At 43.7% G+C, this 16,685-nt stretch overlaps 2 protein-coding genes across 9 annotated transcripts in view; one reads left to right on the top strand and one right to left on the bottom strand.

Moving 5' to 3' along the window:
• Positions 1-8,539, top strand: part of CLSTN1 (calsyntenin 1) — a 55,511-nt gene extending 46,972 nt beyond the window's left edge. For 4 of the 6 annotated variants that reach the window (XM_067567355.1, XM_067567358.1, XM_067567356.1 and 1 more), the window contains 6 exons: positions 745-971; positions 1,422-1,592; positions 1,766-1,911; positions 3,646-3,781; positions 4,825-5,009; positions 6,014-8,539. In XM_067567355.1, the coding sequence (XP_067423456.1) occupies positions 745-971; positions 1,422-1,592; positions 1,766-1,911; positions 3,646-3,781; positions 4,825-5,009; positions 6,014-6,205 (1,057 nt within the window). In that variant the 3' untranslated portion in view covers positions 6,206-8,539. Of the gene's footprint in view, positions 1-744; positions 972-1,421; positions 1,593-1,765; positions 1,912-3,645; positions 3,782-4,824; positions 5,010-5,302; positions 5,644-5,771; positions 5,994-6,013 lie in introns of those variants that run through there. The other 2 variants (XM_067567360.1, XM_067567359.1) reach the window with 2 other exon arrangements.
• A 907-nt stretch (positions 8,540-9,446) lies between these two features.
• PIK3CD (phosphatidylinositol-4,5-bisphosphate 3-kinase catalytic subunit delta) overlaps positions 9,447-16,685 on the bottom strand; it is a 93,659-nt gene continuing 86,420 nt past the window's right edge. For all 3 annotated transcript variants that reach the window (XM_067567353.1, XM_067567352.1, XM_067567354.1), the window contains exons 19-23: positions 15,758-15,925; positions 14,766-14,889; positions 12,802-12,947; positions 11,440-11,572; positions 9,447-10,697 (exon numbers count right to left, since the gene is read on the bottom strand). In XM_067567353.1, coding sequence (XP_067423454.1) covers positions 10,560-10,697; positions 11,440-11,572; positions 12,802-12,947; positions 14,766-14,889; positions 15,758-15,925 — 709 coding nt within the window. In that variant the 3' untranslated portion in view covers positions 9,447-10,559. The remainder of the gene's footprint in view (positions 10,698-11,439; positions 11,573-12,801; positions 12,948-14,765; positions 14,890-15,757; positions 15,926-16,685) is intronic.

The following is a 16,685-nucleotide window of genomic DNA, read 5'->3' as shown; positions in this document are numbered from 1 at the left end:
ACACTTAAGGGTTAGGGTTCATTTGATTTTTCTCAATGGGTTTGGATTTTCTTCGCTTCCTATCCAAGTTTTGGGTTTGAATGTACTCAGTATCCCAAAACAAAACTCGGAACGCTCCAACTTTAAAAATCTTCACACAGTTTCACTTGGTTTTGCATCAGAAACATATGGAACTATGAATTATGAATCATTATGTAGTTAGGCATGTAAATCCATCCGTGTTTTCATTAAACAAAAAAGCTTCACTTGGTCACTTCTCCCGGCTGTGTTAGTAGGCATGTGACCCGTTATTTCCAGTCTTATTTATATTTATACTCTGTTTGCTGATAGTTGTTTCCTAGTGTCTGGTTTGAGATTATTCCCTAGATGAGTGATCTGGTTGGTGATCATTGCAAGTGTGCATTGTGAGGACTTACCCAGTATTGCAGGTGTACCTATTGACATCATCTGTGGATGTTAGTCATAGCCCAGAAAATGGGGCAAAATGTTATCCATGAGCAAAAATTCATTTTAACATTGTTCTCTCTGAGGGGTTGGTGGTGGTGATCTACATTTCCAGCATAATTGATGGTTTTATTACAGAACAATTGGATCTGAGACAGAGCTTATTTATATGGGATTTAATTCAATGGTTGAAATATTTGCAGTATTTTAACTGTTTAATTGCCACTGCAGTGCATAACTCTGCCTCTCCTTTAAACCTGTCTTGCACAGTTAAACAAACAGCCTGTGTATCTTTTGTAGGTGTTTCAATGAAGAAGCTTGCATTGCAGTTCCTTTTGTGGAAGGGTATATAATGGTCTTGCAGCCTGAGGAACCCAAGATCAGTCTGAGTGGTATCAACCATTTTGCCCGTTCTGCTTCAGAGTTTGAGAGTCCAGAAGGAGTTTCCCTCTTCCCTGAGCTTCGCATAATCAGCACCATCACTCGGGAGGTGGAACCAGAGGGAGATGGAGATGAGGATCCTACAGGTAATAAATTTGTTTGATTGCTAACCTGGTTGTGGAATCTGGCACACACCTCCCACCCCAAATTTCTATGCAGTGGGGGATGGCCCTCCCTGTGTGGATATCCTGATTGTAGCACAGAATGGAGGAGGGGGAGTGTCAACTTCATGATACTGTCTTTTTGATGTAGCAGGAAGGGAGTGGGCTATTTTTCCTCTGGCCCTGCAGAACTTTATTCAGAAATGAGAACAGCCTTAGACTGCTGCTTCTCCAAGGGGGAGAATGTTTTTTGGGTGTGGTTTCTTAAATGAGAATTCAGACTCACACCTAGATCATTCTTCGTGGCCAAATCATTGTACATAATCAAAAGTGAAGAATTATAGCTACAATATGACACAGTACACCTCCTAAACACCCTTCCACTTTGCCTTTGGCCTTTCTGCTTATCTTTTTGGCTTCCATGTGCTTCTTCAGTTCAAGAATCTTTGGTATCAGAGGAGATCATGCACAATTTGGATACGTGTGAAGTCACAGTGCTAGGAGAGGAACTAAATCAGGAACAGGAAAGCCTGGAGGTTGACATGACGCAGTTACAGCAGAAGGGCATTGAGATGAGCAGCTCCAACCTTGGCATGATCATCACAGGTAAGGAGTTGCCACCTTTCGCCTTGTGCTGGGAGGGGTTTGAGACAAACGAGAACAGGAACTGTGAAATATTTAAGTGAATGAAAACTTTCTCCTGTCCCATCTCCTTACCCCACACCAAAACAGCCTATAGTTCTGACAGGCAGCTGATTTTTTTTTTTTTACCCTCCTAGGTGTTGATACTATGGCCAGCTATGAGGAGGTTTTGCACTTGATACGCTACAGGAACTGGCACACAGTCTCCTTGTTTGACCGAAAGTTCAAGTTGGTCTGTTCTGAGCTTAATGGCCGCTATGTCAGCAATGAATTTAAAGTGGAGGTATGTGAGCTAATCTCATCCCTTTTTGAATGTTGTCAGAGCCTGCACAGATGAAAGTTAATGCTTCAAGAAAATTGATCAATAACTGGTTTGGATCTCTGCTTTCTAAATATTATATCATCAGAGCTGACTGGGGTGTGTTAGGGGCTATATTTTGATGAGTTGTCAATCCAAAAGTTGCCATCACAGATTCCAACTCTGAGTGATGCACATGCCAAATCATATGGAGTTGGGACTCCCTGTGTATCTTAGCACATGCAATGCAGTTAAGGGGAGTGAGTGGGGAAGAGGTTGGAGGAGGGGGTGGGGCACTGGGAACAGTGCTGCATTGGCCCTAGGGAACTCCAACGCTAATTTCCATGATTCTGTAAATGATTCCATTTTTTCCTTGCATTGGGGCTTATTAGTCTTGCTTGCATGAGTCAGAGGTTACCTAGATAGAAGGCTAATCCTAAGTGACAGGAGGAACTACTTGAAATAAAAAATACTATTGCCTTGTGTGTTTACACTGGGAAGGAGGGGAATAGTATGGCTAATCCTGTACAGCATCAGTAGAAGAATATGAATTAATGATTCCTGCTGTTGATATGAACATCAAGGTTAGCTAACCCGTAGTGTAAATATACATCAAAGTTCGTCAGTAGGTCATCTGAGTGATGATAAATCTTGATATTTGCTGCAACATGAAGTGATTGTTGCACTGAGAGCCATTGTTGCATATCTGTTTATCTTTCCTTTATAACCTTGGATTTCATAGGCTGATTTTTAAAAGTGCAGCTTATTTGGGGGTAGTGGAGTTGAGTCTGACTTGCAGCATTTGATAACTGTTCCCCATTTCCCCTCCCCCATCAAGGAGCAGAAATTGCATGAGTGGCTAAAATGGCTGTTCTTCCTGAGCAAATACTGTAAACTTTGAGACTTCTCACGTGATCCAGGATTTCTACAATTTAGCAAACTGGAAATGCCTTCCTTGGAAATGCTTCCTGGTTATTTACTAAACTTCCCATCTTCCTATTGTGCAGCTGACCATGCACCACATCTGTCTAGTCATGACTTCCCATTACAGGGTAGGATACACTTAGCAATTCCTCCCCATTGGTGAGTAGGAAAGGGAAGCTCACCAAAGCATGAAATGTGCTATATGAATACTAAAGTTGTAGCTGAGCCTAACTAAATGAACCAGCTCTTCAGAACCTCTGTTAAACTTTTTTTTAAAATGGTCTCTGGAGTTCGAGTATCTCAGCCTCTCAGTCCTTTGTCAGTGACCTGCTGTTTAGCCATTGCTCTTAACTGAAGGTGGTGCATCAAGATAACAAAAGATGTGGCTGGAAAAATTCCTTAGTTATTTCAGTAAAAGTCTGTGTGGTTGCTTATTTCAGCATGAAAGTGGCTAACATCAATTTAGCTGCAGTTGATAACAAACTGACTTCATCCTTTTTATTCTGAAATAAGGATGTCCACACACAGACTTGCGCCATGATAACTAAATCAGGAAATTTAGGAAACATTGGGGTAAGTTTGTGTAGACCAGCCCTAATACATCAGCAACTGCTGCTTGAACTGACTATTGAAATATAAAATCGGGCCCCTGTGATAGTTCAGTGCTGATTTTTCGTGTGTGGATTTTTTTTAATGGGATAGATACTGACACAAAGGAACTGGATCTCCCATCTACTTGAACCAAATGCATAAACAAACTGCTTTATTTAATGTTCCTTCCTTTTTGTTTTTCAGGTGAATGTTATCCATACAGCTAACCCAGTTGAGCATGCAAATCACATAGCTGTGCAACCACAGTTTGTTCATCCAGTGCATCATACGTTTGTTGACCTCTCTGGTCACAACCTAGCTAACCCCCACCCCTTTTCAGGTAAGGCCGGCCAGTCACTTAACTCCAGTTGATTTTTTTTTTTTTTTTAAACTGTGGGACCAACTAGGTGGTTTCTTGCTGCAGGAAGTTGTAGTTTCTTGGGGCTGCCTTCCCAGAGACAACCAGCATATGAAACTAATAATCTACACAGCTATTAACTTTAATGCTCTCTAAAATATGAAGTCCCATTCTGTTCTCCACGAGGGAGGAACAGCCTGGTAGAGATCTAGAAAATGCCAATCTAATGACAGAAACAAAGTCCAGTCCCTCCTGACTTTAGGATCTTTGTCTGTAAACTTGATCATTTTGGGATACATGCAATTGTAGTGTGTACTGTATAAGGACTTAGATAAAGGGGTCTGAGGAACTGAGAATGGATTTCTCATGAATAGCATGACCTTTTCCATTGAGAAACCCTGCCTCCCCCACTCTTTTTGAACTTGCATGAACTGTTGCATGTTCCCGTGGTTGCATGTGGGAGGAAAGCAATAGTCTTTGAAGAAAGGAACCTTGATAGTAGAAGTTCTTAATTGGTGGCTGATCTTCTTTCAGATTGATGCAGTTATACTTATTCCTCATAGTCCTTGTTTGCCTCATTTCACTAGCTATATAAAAGCACCAGTTGGGCATAATAGGCCTGTTTCTGTTCTGCCAATGCAGTTTGGTCCTAGCCCTGGAAGTACTGGTATGCCTCGATGCCTCCTGAACAGACACTGCCAACCTTGGTGAAACTGCATTTATTTTGTGAACATTTTTGTATCCGACTAGATTGACAGCACCAAACTTTTCTCACTTCTTACCTGAGCAAGATATAAATCCAGTCCCACCCAACTGCCACCAATAAAGAAACTTTAGTGGTCTGACCAGAGGACTGGGAGCCAGGAACGTCTTTTTGTCCTTGCTTTCCTACTGGCTTGTTCTGATTGTGGATAAGTTTGCCTCAATTTACTCATCTGTAATATGAGGTTAATGTTTGGAAGCACTGTAAGTACAGTGTATTAGTATAATTATTCTTAAACTCTCTTTTTCTTGTCTTGTCACAGTTGTTCCAAGTACTGCTACTGTTGTCATTGTTGTCTGTGTCAGTTTCCTGGTTTTCATGATTATTCTGGGTGTGTTCCGAATCCGAGCTGCACATCAGAGAACAATGCGTGACCAGGATACTGGAAAGGAAAATGAGATGGATTGGGATGACTCTGCCTTGACCATTACTGTGAATCCTATGGAGGTAAGGCTTGTATCTCAGAGTATGTTTGCATTGCAAGTGAAGCTGTGATTGGAGCACGGGTGGACATACCCAGGCTAACTTTAATCAAGCAAGCACAGGTAACAGTGGCAGTGTAGATGTGGTGGCATAGGCATCAGCACAGCCTAGCAACCAGAGTACAAGCCTTCTGGGGACCCTGGGTGTATGCTGACGCCTGTCCCACCACATCTGCACTGCTACTGTTACCTGTGCTAGCTGAATTAAAACTAGCCTGGGTACACGCACCAGTAATACAATCACACCTTCTCTTGCAGTGTAGATATAATCCTTAGTCCTTGTCTACAAATACTGCTTTCCAGGATGTCAAATATACGTGACTGTCACAATCTGGAACGGGGGTACTGGCACAAAAAGTTTAATTAATGCCACAGGAAAATTTGAATCCATTCCTCAGAATAAGCAGCCATGTTTCTTGTGATCTATTGTGCAGTGTGGCTTGATGGCAATAAACTGCTCAAGAAGTACCTGTGTGTTATGCCAGGCTGTAAATAAAGATATAATACTGGCTTTTTAGTATATTCCTTACAATAAACCTTCACCACATCTGCTTTTTCCATTAAATTGTTCTTGCTATCTACCTCGTTTGATACAGTTAGTTTTTTCGATCAGAATAATATCTGCTATAGTTAACTTCTGATACATTGATATTAAAAAAGGGTTGGGGGATGGGGGGAGAAGTAGGGACACTTTAAACCACTAATGCTGCTGCTGTTTTCACACCAGAGGATCCTCTTTCCATAGTACCCTCTTTAAAGCGCTGGATGACCTTTGGGAATGTATTTATACTAAAGAGTGACAAGAATTTCTGGTAACTTTCTGAAATCTCAGAACTACTTCAGAGCCATTTTACTTTTGCTAATAGCCTGCTGAGTGCTGAGCATCCACAACTCCCAATGAATATACCACATAAAAGGATAGGAGAATGTAGGCAGCTAGAAAATCAATGGCTAATTTGTGTCTGACAGACATATGAGGACCAGCACAGCAGTGAGGAGGAGGAGGAGGAGGAAGAAGAAAGTGAGGATGGAGAAGAAGATGATATCACTAGTGCAGAATCTGAAAGCAGTGAGGAAGAGGAAGGGGAGCAGGAAGAGGACCAACAGAATGTTAACAGACAGCAACAGCTGGAATGGGATGACTCTACTCTCAGCTATTGATTCCAGCTGTTCCCTTCATCTTTTTGTTTCTGCTCTAGAAGACTTCACCATAATCCTCTACATTGTTCCCAAGGATCCATGGTGTAAAAAAGTCATTTTGGCCAGTAGAGCCAACCAACACACATCCCAATATTTGTGTTATATTGGCTAGTTCCTAATGCTGTCTCTAGAAATGTTGTTAGCACCGCTCCTCCCTCACCCATCCCTCAGTGACTGGATTTTTTACACTATGTAAGGAACCACCTTGCACTATTTTCTTCATGTCATCTCAGCTAAGTGACTCTACAGATCTGTAGCTATTGCACATGAGTTTTTGGACATTTTTTTTTCCTGGTGAAACAACTTGGGCTTGATTCCATCTTATTCTTTCTGAAAGATGCAAAGGGCACTTGTTGACAAAGGGTAAAGTTGCTCATTTCAGCTTGGTGAATTTTTTTCCCCCAAACTAGTGCATGTGTAAAGTGGCAGAATGAGGTTAATATGTAGAAGATTAAGACTTTTTAATATTTTGTAAATACATTGAATTATGTCATTTGTGGTAGTGAAAACAGGGACTGGGGTTTAATACACACTAAGGAAAAATCATGAAGCATGAAATACAAGTCGCATAACTCTTGCAGCAGGCGCACAGGCACAGTTATCTAGTGTAGGTGTATTAATAATGCAGTGTCATGGGCCTTGACTGCTGTGTTCACTCAAGCCCTGCTGTTATTTTCTCCTCCCACCCTTTATTTTTGTGGAGGAAACAGACAAACCTGCAACATTAAAGGCTTTTCAGAATTTCTACAGAGGTTCAACTGCCCTGCCAGTTTAAGTCTTGATCTCAATCCTTATCCTGAAATAAGATGACTAAATTATTGAGAGGAAGAAACACTACCTGGATGTAGAGCAAGTTAGTCATCTGTTGATATTCTAACTGCTCTCATCAGAGCCTCTGTTAATTTGAGTGGGGCTGGTTGTAGCCCAAGGCTGATGCTCTCAGGTCACATTGCTGGCAGGGCGAGTTATTCAGTTGTTTGTAATAATGGTAACTGAAGCTGAAAAGACTGAGACCTGTGTACACATGCGCCTTGGCTACCTGTTTAGATAAGGATTTTATTTTTTGGATTGTGAACTTTTCTAATTTGGGGGCATGGGTGGGCATAGTTGGCATCATTCCTATTCAAAACACTCCTGCTCATTCCCTGTAGCTCCTTGTACAGTAACCTGGACTGTTGGTGTATTTAAACCTTTTGTTTACACTTAGTAAATGTGTTTTTCCTGCTGATGAAATTATGACATAAATTATCCAACCAGAGAACCTTGTAAATCGAGTTAATGTTATTGTTTCAAGACATGGCAGGCTGATTGTTTCTGATCAAAGACCTCTAACTTGGAAGTGCAAAGGACTATTTAAAGGAATGGCTGAAAGGTACGAAAAGGAAGTTATGACCCCATGCTGGTGAGTGCTAGATTTTTCGTAAGGCAGGTCTTATCTGTTTAACTCTCTTTTGGTCCTGTTCAGGGTCTTCACTTATGCCTATTTGCTTATTCAATGTGGGAGGTGGATTAAAAAGTAACTTGCATTGCTTGCAGTGTGAAACTAGAACTCCACCCATTCATTATGGTAAGCAGAGTTCCAGATGTTGATATTGCATGTAATCTGTTTGCTGTTGGCGTACACATCGCTCACTACAGGTTAGTGGCTCCGCTTCCACATGGGCAGTGGTAAATGTTGGATAGTTTATAGGTGCTTGAGGAGCAACTGGAACGCTAAGGTGAGGGTTGGAGGGAAGGGCAGGCAGCCCTGTGTGCGAACAGCTAAAGGAAAAATAGACCTCGCTATTTCTCTCTCTTCTCAGAGCAGACCTATTCTCACCTAGTACACATCTTGCCTCCCAGTATGTTAAACAGGACCTAGTTGTGGGTTTTATCTGGGGTAAAGCTTGAGTGCCTTTTACAATAATAGATGGACCTGAAAGAAGGGGAGAGAACCCACACAATCTACTTACTGGTTTTTAATGTAAAATTTTAGATTTCTAAAATGGGACAATGGTTTTGACTACTTGGCTGTGGTAACATAACTGCTAGTTTTAAGTAAACTGGGGAACTTTTAACTTATGTCTGACAGTTGTCCTGTGTTAATGTCAATGTTTAGAAGACTTATTCTTCCATCTACTGTCACTGTAGCTGCTGTATTTTAGACTAAAGCTGATCACGATTGAATGCTAATGCTGAAAGGCTGTAAACCTTCTCATGCAGTTTGTAGCCAGTGTGGGTATAATTTTTCAGATTGTATATTGGTAATAGGTCAGTTTGGAAAGTCTAAGCTATAATAAATTTCTGGTTCTAAAATCTGTTTGCTATGCTTTCTGAATGGTACAGAGTTGATGAGTCAGGTTACAAATATCCATGTCTTAAATGGTTTGCCTCTAGTGGCTACAGTAGTACAGTTTGACTGCAATGCCTAACACAATGGAATAACTTTGCCCAAACTCGTGTGTAACTTATCAAACATTTTATTTTTTAGACTTACCAAATATGCACCTAAAATCACAGATTGAAGGTAACTGAAAAGTCAAACATTATGTAAACATTCTTGTTACAGAACCAGGACATGATTTTAAAAAAATAAACATTTAAGAGGACACACAGTTCATACATATTAATAAATCATTAAAACCTCTAAATAAATAAGTATCAAAGTAAAGATTATTTCATCACTTTTAAAAGATTGTAACTTGTCTTGTACAGGGACTTAAACAGTAATCAGCTGATTATTGTTTAAACTGGGCAGGGAGGGGAGTAGGAGCTGGGCAGCTCTGGGTGGCTGGTAAGTGCACAGCCCTGTGTGGGGGAAGCCACAACTGGGCTCAGCTCCCTGTTAGTTAGAGCTGCCCAGCTCCTTGGCTGAGGAGGAGCCACAGCTAAGCAGCTCTTACTTGGCAGTGAGGGGCTGAGTCCAGCCACTACAGCTGCGTGACACCCCCCCCCCCCAGAGTTTAACCGTTCTATCTTTAGAACGTTTAAACGGATGAAACTAATTTTTACATCCCTAATTCACAATAGTCTCTTTCAAGATGAATGAAAATGAAGGTTGAAATTGTTTATTAGATACAATTGTGCTTTAACAGTGGAGCCATGGGATCTTTGCTCACCAGATACTATGATTTTTGCAGTATAAGATGGTGTTAACAATATTGTAGTTATTCTGCTACTGAACTGAGGGCAAAAAAACTCAATGATTTTTATTCATTACAGATAAGGAGAATTCTGCAAGACTGCTATGACCCCATTGCAAGCTTCTTCTGGGATTAGGCAGAGAGCGCTTCACAGCACTTGCCTGTTTGCTGTGGTAAACTTGCTATTTATTGCACTCACACCAAATAGATGCCACTCACTTGTGCTGCTTCATACCCTTGCACAACTGGAGCAGGGTCGGAGCGAATGTAAACAAAAATTCTTCAAAACATATCACAGCATAACGTGAAGGTGCAACTTCCCCCGCATCCCAGGTTGTCTTGACTGCTATTACCATGGCTGTAGATAATCCATCTTGTGCCTTCAGGGTGTAGGGGTTGGAAATGTAGGACTGGGGCTGAAAGTTGAGGTGGGGAAGGTGGTACCACACATTGCACCCTTAGTCAGCAAGCCAGGCCAGTTAAGATGGGGCTGTGGTGCTACTTCCCAACTACTGAGCAGTTACAGCGTGGTAGCATTATCTTCCTACCGTCTATAGGCAGGTATTCCAGCTAGTATGCTTCATTAACATTCATCCCCGGCAGGGGAAGGGTAAGCTGGTGACACCTTCAATTAGACTATGCCCAACAGTGCGCACCACCTTCCACTCTGGTGCATCGAATAACTTCAGCCGCACTGTAATCAAAATGCTATGTTATTTTCTCCACTGTTCACAGCTAGTGCAGTGCTATTCTAGTCTGGCTTTGATATGCCCCAGGCCACCTTCCAGCCTCTCAGAGCACAGCTCCACATCACTACAAATGGGCACTGGGTAAGGAAAGTAGCATAACTGCCTCACCTCTTACCTTAAAAGACGTGTACTGCATACTGAAGAATTTACATTGTTAAGCTTCAAATACATTTACCTGCCTTTCAGTGTATACAGTAATTTTATTGCCATGTACTGTCCCCTTTCTGGCATCGAATTCTAGAATGGATGGGCTGATGCAGCTCATGGTCCACACTATTTTTGGTCCTGTAGACTCTTCTCAACCACCTGGTTCTAGGCATGCAGGTGCTGATCTTCAGCGTGGTAACATTCAGCAGTCTTTATACAACTGTCTATCATACAGAGTGGCTACTGCTATTACATTCTCCTTGAGCACCTAGACAGACACAGGCTAATTTGTTTGTTCTACTGTCTGTTATCTTTGGATACATTGTGTGCCAACCAGTTCACTTTGGTTTTCCAGCTCTCCCGAAGGGCTTCATTAAATTTTAGTCTGAAGTGCTTCAGCGCCTCATCATCTGTTTTTCCTAAAGCTAGAGAATCCTGAAGGAAAGATGCAGAAATCAGTGTAGAGAGCCTCCTGCTAATTGAAACAAAATGACTGACCCTCCACCTGCACTGGCTTACGGGGAAACCAGCTGCTAGTCACAAAGCCCCTCCCCCCCTTCTTTTATGCAGGCTGCTCCTGGCGAAGGTAAACTACATCTTATTTTCATGCTGGAACTGGAACAACCCCCCTTTAAAACACGATCTTAGAATACAAGCCCATTTCCTCCAGCTGTATAAAGCCAGGTTTTTAGCACTGTAAAGGCACAGTAGGAACAGAAGAAGGTAGCAAGGTGAGTCAAATGCTCTGTGCCATGCCTGCTCCCTGTATAGCTGGCTGCAACAGGGGGCAAGGAATGGGAAGGCAGTATGGCAGCAGGTCATATTACCAACTATTCAAAAAAAGTCAATTAAAAACCCAAGAGACTTCCACTCATTTGAACTTTTCTAGCCCCCACTGTTGAAGAGATTTTTTTTAAATAAATGAGATTCTCCTTCAGAGGCTAGCTCCTGATATTATTTGATTAAGAGAAAACCTAAATCAGAGGAGCAGGGAGCAACAGCAGGAGGTGGAGAAGCAATTAGCAGCTGGTGCTGGGTGTCTTTTCCTGTGTGCTGGAATAGCTACTGATTGCATCAGACAATGCTCCTTTCCAGGTTCAACTCCCACTCCTTTTTACTAATTTACAGGATTACATACTGAACTCTTGCTGTGAGTCCCACCCCCTCCCTACCTTACCTTGAGATACTGAATGTCTTTAGAGCAGCTGAGTTCAGGCAAGCCTGCAGCTTTCATCAGTGCAAACAAATGCAGGAAGAGAAGACCATGCTGCCTCAGGATCATGTAGGCTTTTTCACAGTAATCCCTGAACCTGTTCAGGAAGAGAAGGGACAAAGAGGAAGTGAGCTAAGCATCCCAGCCCAACTGTGTTATAAAGCAAGACTACAGCCATAATAGCATGAAAACATGGCCCAGGTGAAGTTGTGAACACCCTGTGTTCAACACCAAGCATTCAAAGAGCTGGACAAATGTTTTTGAACTAGCCCATGCTTCCAAATGTTACAAAAGGAAAATGCTTTAGCAAGAGCGGGAGAAGATTAAGGGCAGTGGCTCATATTCCATCTAGTCCAGCAGTACTTTGACCTCTGCCCCAAATCCACACCTGAGTGTATCTCACCTACAAACTGTTTGTGGTTATGGGGGTATGAGAGAGAGAGGCCTATTCTTATGACAGGAGCACTTGATCCTAGAGCTTCATAAGAGGAAAGCCAGCTGTCTGCTGTGCCCTGGAACCAAATCTTCTAAAAATACATGCGTTTAGAACCAGCCCCTCATGCCCGTGGATAATCCCCCTGGGTTTGTCAGCTCTAAGTGGTAGCCTGGGCCATTCTGAACTCAGGTACATTTCCCACCCCCACTTTAAACTGCTGCTGGGGTTGGCTCCTGAGTATCCAATCTCCACTGCTATGCTCACACCTTTCAAGGTCCATGGGTCTTACACATGCCTACCACTACAGGTGATATATCTCATCCAAGTGCCCCCACGATAATGTAGGTGAAACCAGCCCACTGCTATGCTCTCGCTTGAACTCTCACAGAACAATGATAAGACGAAAACACCGTATCACGAAGGGTGAACACTTTCACACAATGTTCCCTTTATAGCTGATCGATCAGGCCCCATTCTCAAAGGAAACCTGCACAACATCTGCAGAACTTTGTTAGTTAAACTAAGCCATAAATCCAGTCTTGCAATCTTTTACCCCCAGCTTCCACCCTCATGAATGTAGAGGGGTTAACAGGCCACTTCACATTGAATGGTCCCTTGAAATATGGGTTAACTAGTTATGCTAAACACTCTCTTTTAGCTGTGACACTGAATAGATTTTGCAGACCTTAAGAAGAGCTCTGTGTAAGCTCAAAAACTTGACTCTCTCTCTCACACCCACAGCAGTTGGTCCAATAAGAGATATTAGCTCACCGCCCCTTATTGCTCTGTATCTAAAACTGTTAGTGTGGATCTGTAGGCAACTGTCTGATGAAATGATTGATTGACATACACACCCCAAAACTTTTTGTTATAAGAGCAGTGGAGCTTACCGTTCGAATTTCTCACTGTTGTTAGTTTTCCCTTGCTGGATCACATGCACGAAGTCATAGGTTAAGATAAAAGGAACACGTTCTCTATTAATACCAAATTTGGTCTTGAAGTTCCCCAAAAAGTGACCAAAATCAATATGAAACAGCTGGAATTAAGAGAGAAAAAAATTATTAGTGGGATGTGATTACTTTCCACTGATCCACCTCTCTTGCACTTCTCAGTGTGAGAATGTGCTTTTTATCCCCAGCCAAAATAAAAAAACCCTATGCAGAATGATCAGGCCCCAGTGACTGCCTAGCATCTGTGTAGGATTCTGTTCTAACGAGATCAGCCACAGTCTCATGGGAAACACTAGGTGACCTTTTCCATGTCAGTCAATGGATAACGGGGACGTATTTACTCTCTTGGCTACAAGTGTTATCCAGTAATGCTTCCATGCTTAAGTATCTGCTGAGTCAAGAAAGATTCTTGCTGCTGATACACATGGGGGATTTTTATGTTCTTCTAAAGCTTCAGGAATAGCCAGAGCCAGGATAGCAAAGCAGATGGGCCAATATTTCATTCCACAAGGTCAATTCTGCTTCCTACATTATGGTTGGAAGTCTGATGCCCTGTTGGAGACAACTGCAAAACTCTACACACTCCCATGAAGTGTTTTTTTAAGTCTAGATCTACCTACCTAGTTGAGTATAGGTTTTTCATAACCTGCCTGCTAGGCTGCTCAAAACTCCAAAAGAAACAAACCACTGCTGCTGTTCAAAGGCTTTCAGCACCCCCTAGTGGCAGAGTGGATTGTCACAAGCCATATAGAATTTACATCTCTGAGCCTTGAAGATTCCCAAGCCACCATTTCATTTCTGTCAAGCAGAAACAAACCCTCAACAGCAGGTTCCCAGAGCTCTCTTGAGCCCCACAGATGCTGAGTGTGAAGTTAGCCCCCTTCCTGCTGCATCTGCAGAGCAAAGGCATCTCTAGGTTTTTATAAGGTCTTTCTGTGCTTGGTTCCAGGATAGCACCTGTCCCACCACAGGGATCTAATACCGTGTCAGCCAGGGGAAGCAGGGACCTAGGCGGTACTACAGGAAGAAGGTGCAAACAGCACCACTAACTTTCCACAGCTCTAAATGTCAGAGTTCAGCAGCTGATAGCAATTCAAACGGGACTCTAGCACCTAGCAATCTACTGGGTCTCTTTCTAGATCATCTCCCATAGGCTAGTACAGGGTTGTTTCCTAATGTCTTTTTCCTATGGCTTTGGCTCATTTCAAACTAACTAAACAAGCGATGGGGCTTCCCCCCTTCCCACAAGACTGTCCCCACACTCTAAAATGTGTCTGTTGGCAAAAGTATTTTCCCCTTCCTAGTTTTCCCCACGGCCTCTAGAAGGGAAGGAAACAATGTAAACTTCAAGATGAGACCTGAAACCACTCTCCTGATCGCTGATGGTCATGAAGTGAAATTCCTACTCAAGTAACTATATGTTTGGGACCTCAGCTTTCATTAAAGTCTTTGTGGTAGCAAAGTAAAGTTTCAAAATGGGACGCCAATGTAAAAGATCTCTGCCTGAGTCTGCAGATAGCCTCAACACTAGCTGTGAAGTGTGAATTCAAAGCGGGTGTTAACACTAGGCTAATAAATACTGACATTTCCATTTTCCTTAACTATTGAACTGCTGATCAAGGCATGCTAAAAAGGGCAAATACGTTACACAGCTATATAATCTCCTGTGGGTAGAGTCTTACTTGGGCCACGCAAACAGGCAGAGCTAGTGAGAATTTTTCCATTCTGACCTATTGGGGTGGAAGGCGTGGGGCATTTATCTAGGCCTGTGCCATTCCCATGCTATCTAGTCCATGGAGAAGATTGTGAAAAACCCAACGAGGGTGTTTCTAGTCCCCACTGGAGTGATACATACAAACAGCAGCAGCGAGAGGAGAGCTCCAGTGTCGGCAAACACTCCATACCTGGCCAGTTTCCCGGATCATGATGTTGTCGCTGTGCCGATCCCCTATGCCTAGCACGTACGTTGCCACACAGTACCCAGCGCAGGAAAGAGTGAACTCCTCTACGGCTTCTTCCAGCGCTTCACTGGGGGGGACAGAAACAAAGATGAGTCTGAACCCAAACAGGACGTTGTACGGTGAATACGCTACTGGACCCTCGGGCTCTTGTGCGCACATCCTCCCCCCGTAAACCTGCTGAACCTGGTGTGTGTGCACCAGTTACCAATCGTGCTATTCTCTGCAAGGTCCTTCACTGGGGACTCCTCTTGTATCTCCTCCATCAGGAAAGGCTGGATCGGACTCCTGCTCAGTCTTAACCAAATGGATTGGCTTCACAGCCCAGCTCAAAGGACTGGATGGGCATTGGACTCTCCAGTCATCCCTAGCGGTGGCTCCTGCACGTCCAGGCCACGCAGAGTGGATTTGGGGAGGAGGGAAGCAGGAAGTTTGCACTGCTGCTGCCCATCAGTGTAAGTGATAGAGAACTCACGTCCGTAGGGCCATCAGTTTATTGCTTTATACTTATATTGCCTAAGAAATATCAGTGCTCTACAAAACAGGAAGATGCAGGACTTATCCCTTAGTGTGTCAAGGGCCTGAGCCCAGTTGGGAATGAGCATCCATGACTCAGCACCTCTCAGCCCCGCAGTCTGGGGGTGAACCTGAAAACAACCTCTTGCATCCCAGGGAGTGGTGAACTTTGTCCTGCCTTGGAACATTTCTAAGACCCAGGTGGACATGTGAGATGCTTGCTGTGGTATCGCACAAGGATGAAGCTCTAGCCCCGGGACGCAGCATGCACCCCCCGATTGTTCCTGGATGGCTTGGAAATCAGAAGCACAGCAGCAATGGGCTGGGAACCGAAGAGGGGAGGGGGCAATAAGGCAAAGCAACAGAAGGAGTCTCCAGCTGGAAGGAAGCATGAAGCTGCAGCTGAGCACAGTCCCACCTACCCCGGGTTCTTGGATTTTAGCCAGTTCAGCAGTGCATCCTTGTTGAAGGCTGCGGTGGCTGCCATGTTGCTCTTGTTCAGCTGGATGTTGGCAATGGTGTCCGAGTGCATGATGACTTCGATCAGCCCTGTCTTGTCGCCTGTGGAGAGGCAGCCGTAAGGGGTCATCCTGCAGAGATGAGAGAAACCCCTTCCACTGAGACCTCACACAGCATCGGCTTTGGGATTCCCCGTCCTCCACTTCCCAAAGGGGACTTGCTGGGGTAAATCCCAGGGGGCCCCTGCACTTAAACAACACACACAGCGCCTGGGGACCTTTGCAAATCCCAAGGTTACTCAGCCAGTAACAAGCATCATTGTACAAAGGTGCCAAGCGCCCTTGACTTCCAACGACTCCAACGGGAGCTGAGGGCAAGTCGCACCTTGGAGGATCAGGTGCAAAGAAGAACGAGGCACTCACCTGAAGGCCTAGGCTAAGCAATAAATACTTGGCCTTTGTCAGGCATCTTTAATGGAAGGCTCTCAGCATATTACAGACCTCCACGGACTATAGGGCCTCGTCATAACCATCCTGGGAGGCTGGTCAGTTTCATTACACAGGCGCCCATTTTAAAGATAGGCAGAGGGCGGCACAGAGAAGCCCAGTGACTTGCCCAAGGCTTCACAGCGACTCAATGGCAGAACTTAGAATAAACTGAGGAGGCCAATTCTGTGCCCTACTCTAACCGCCACTAGTCCCACTGAATTTCCGGGCTAATGCCGCTGTGGAATGATGGAAACAGGCTCCTCTCTATTAACAACTTCCCCAGCAAATGGAAACTTCACTCACCATCTAAGTTCTTTCTCCCTCAGCCAATCATCTCTCTGCTCTTAAACAACCCACTCCACACAGAATCAGGCACACAGGGTTTGTCTCGGCCTTTCCCTGG

This window comes from Emydura macquarii, unplaced genomic scaffold (assembly GCF_026122565.2).
Source record: "Emydura macquarii macquarii isolate MOO-44397 ecotype Brisbane River unplaced genomic scaffold, CSIRO-AGI_Emac_v2 contig_2768, whole genome shotgun sequence".
NCBI lineage: Eukaryota > Metazoa > Chordata > Testudines > Chelidae > Emydura > Emydura macquarii.
Note: the sequence above shows the minus strand (reverse complement) of the source record. Positions and strands in the feature narration are given on the sequence as shown.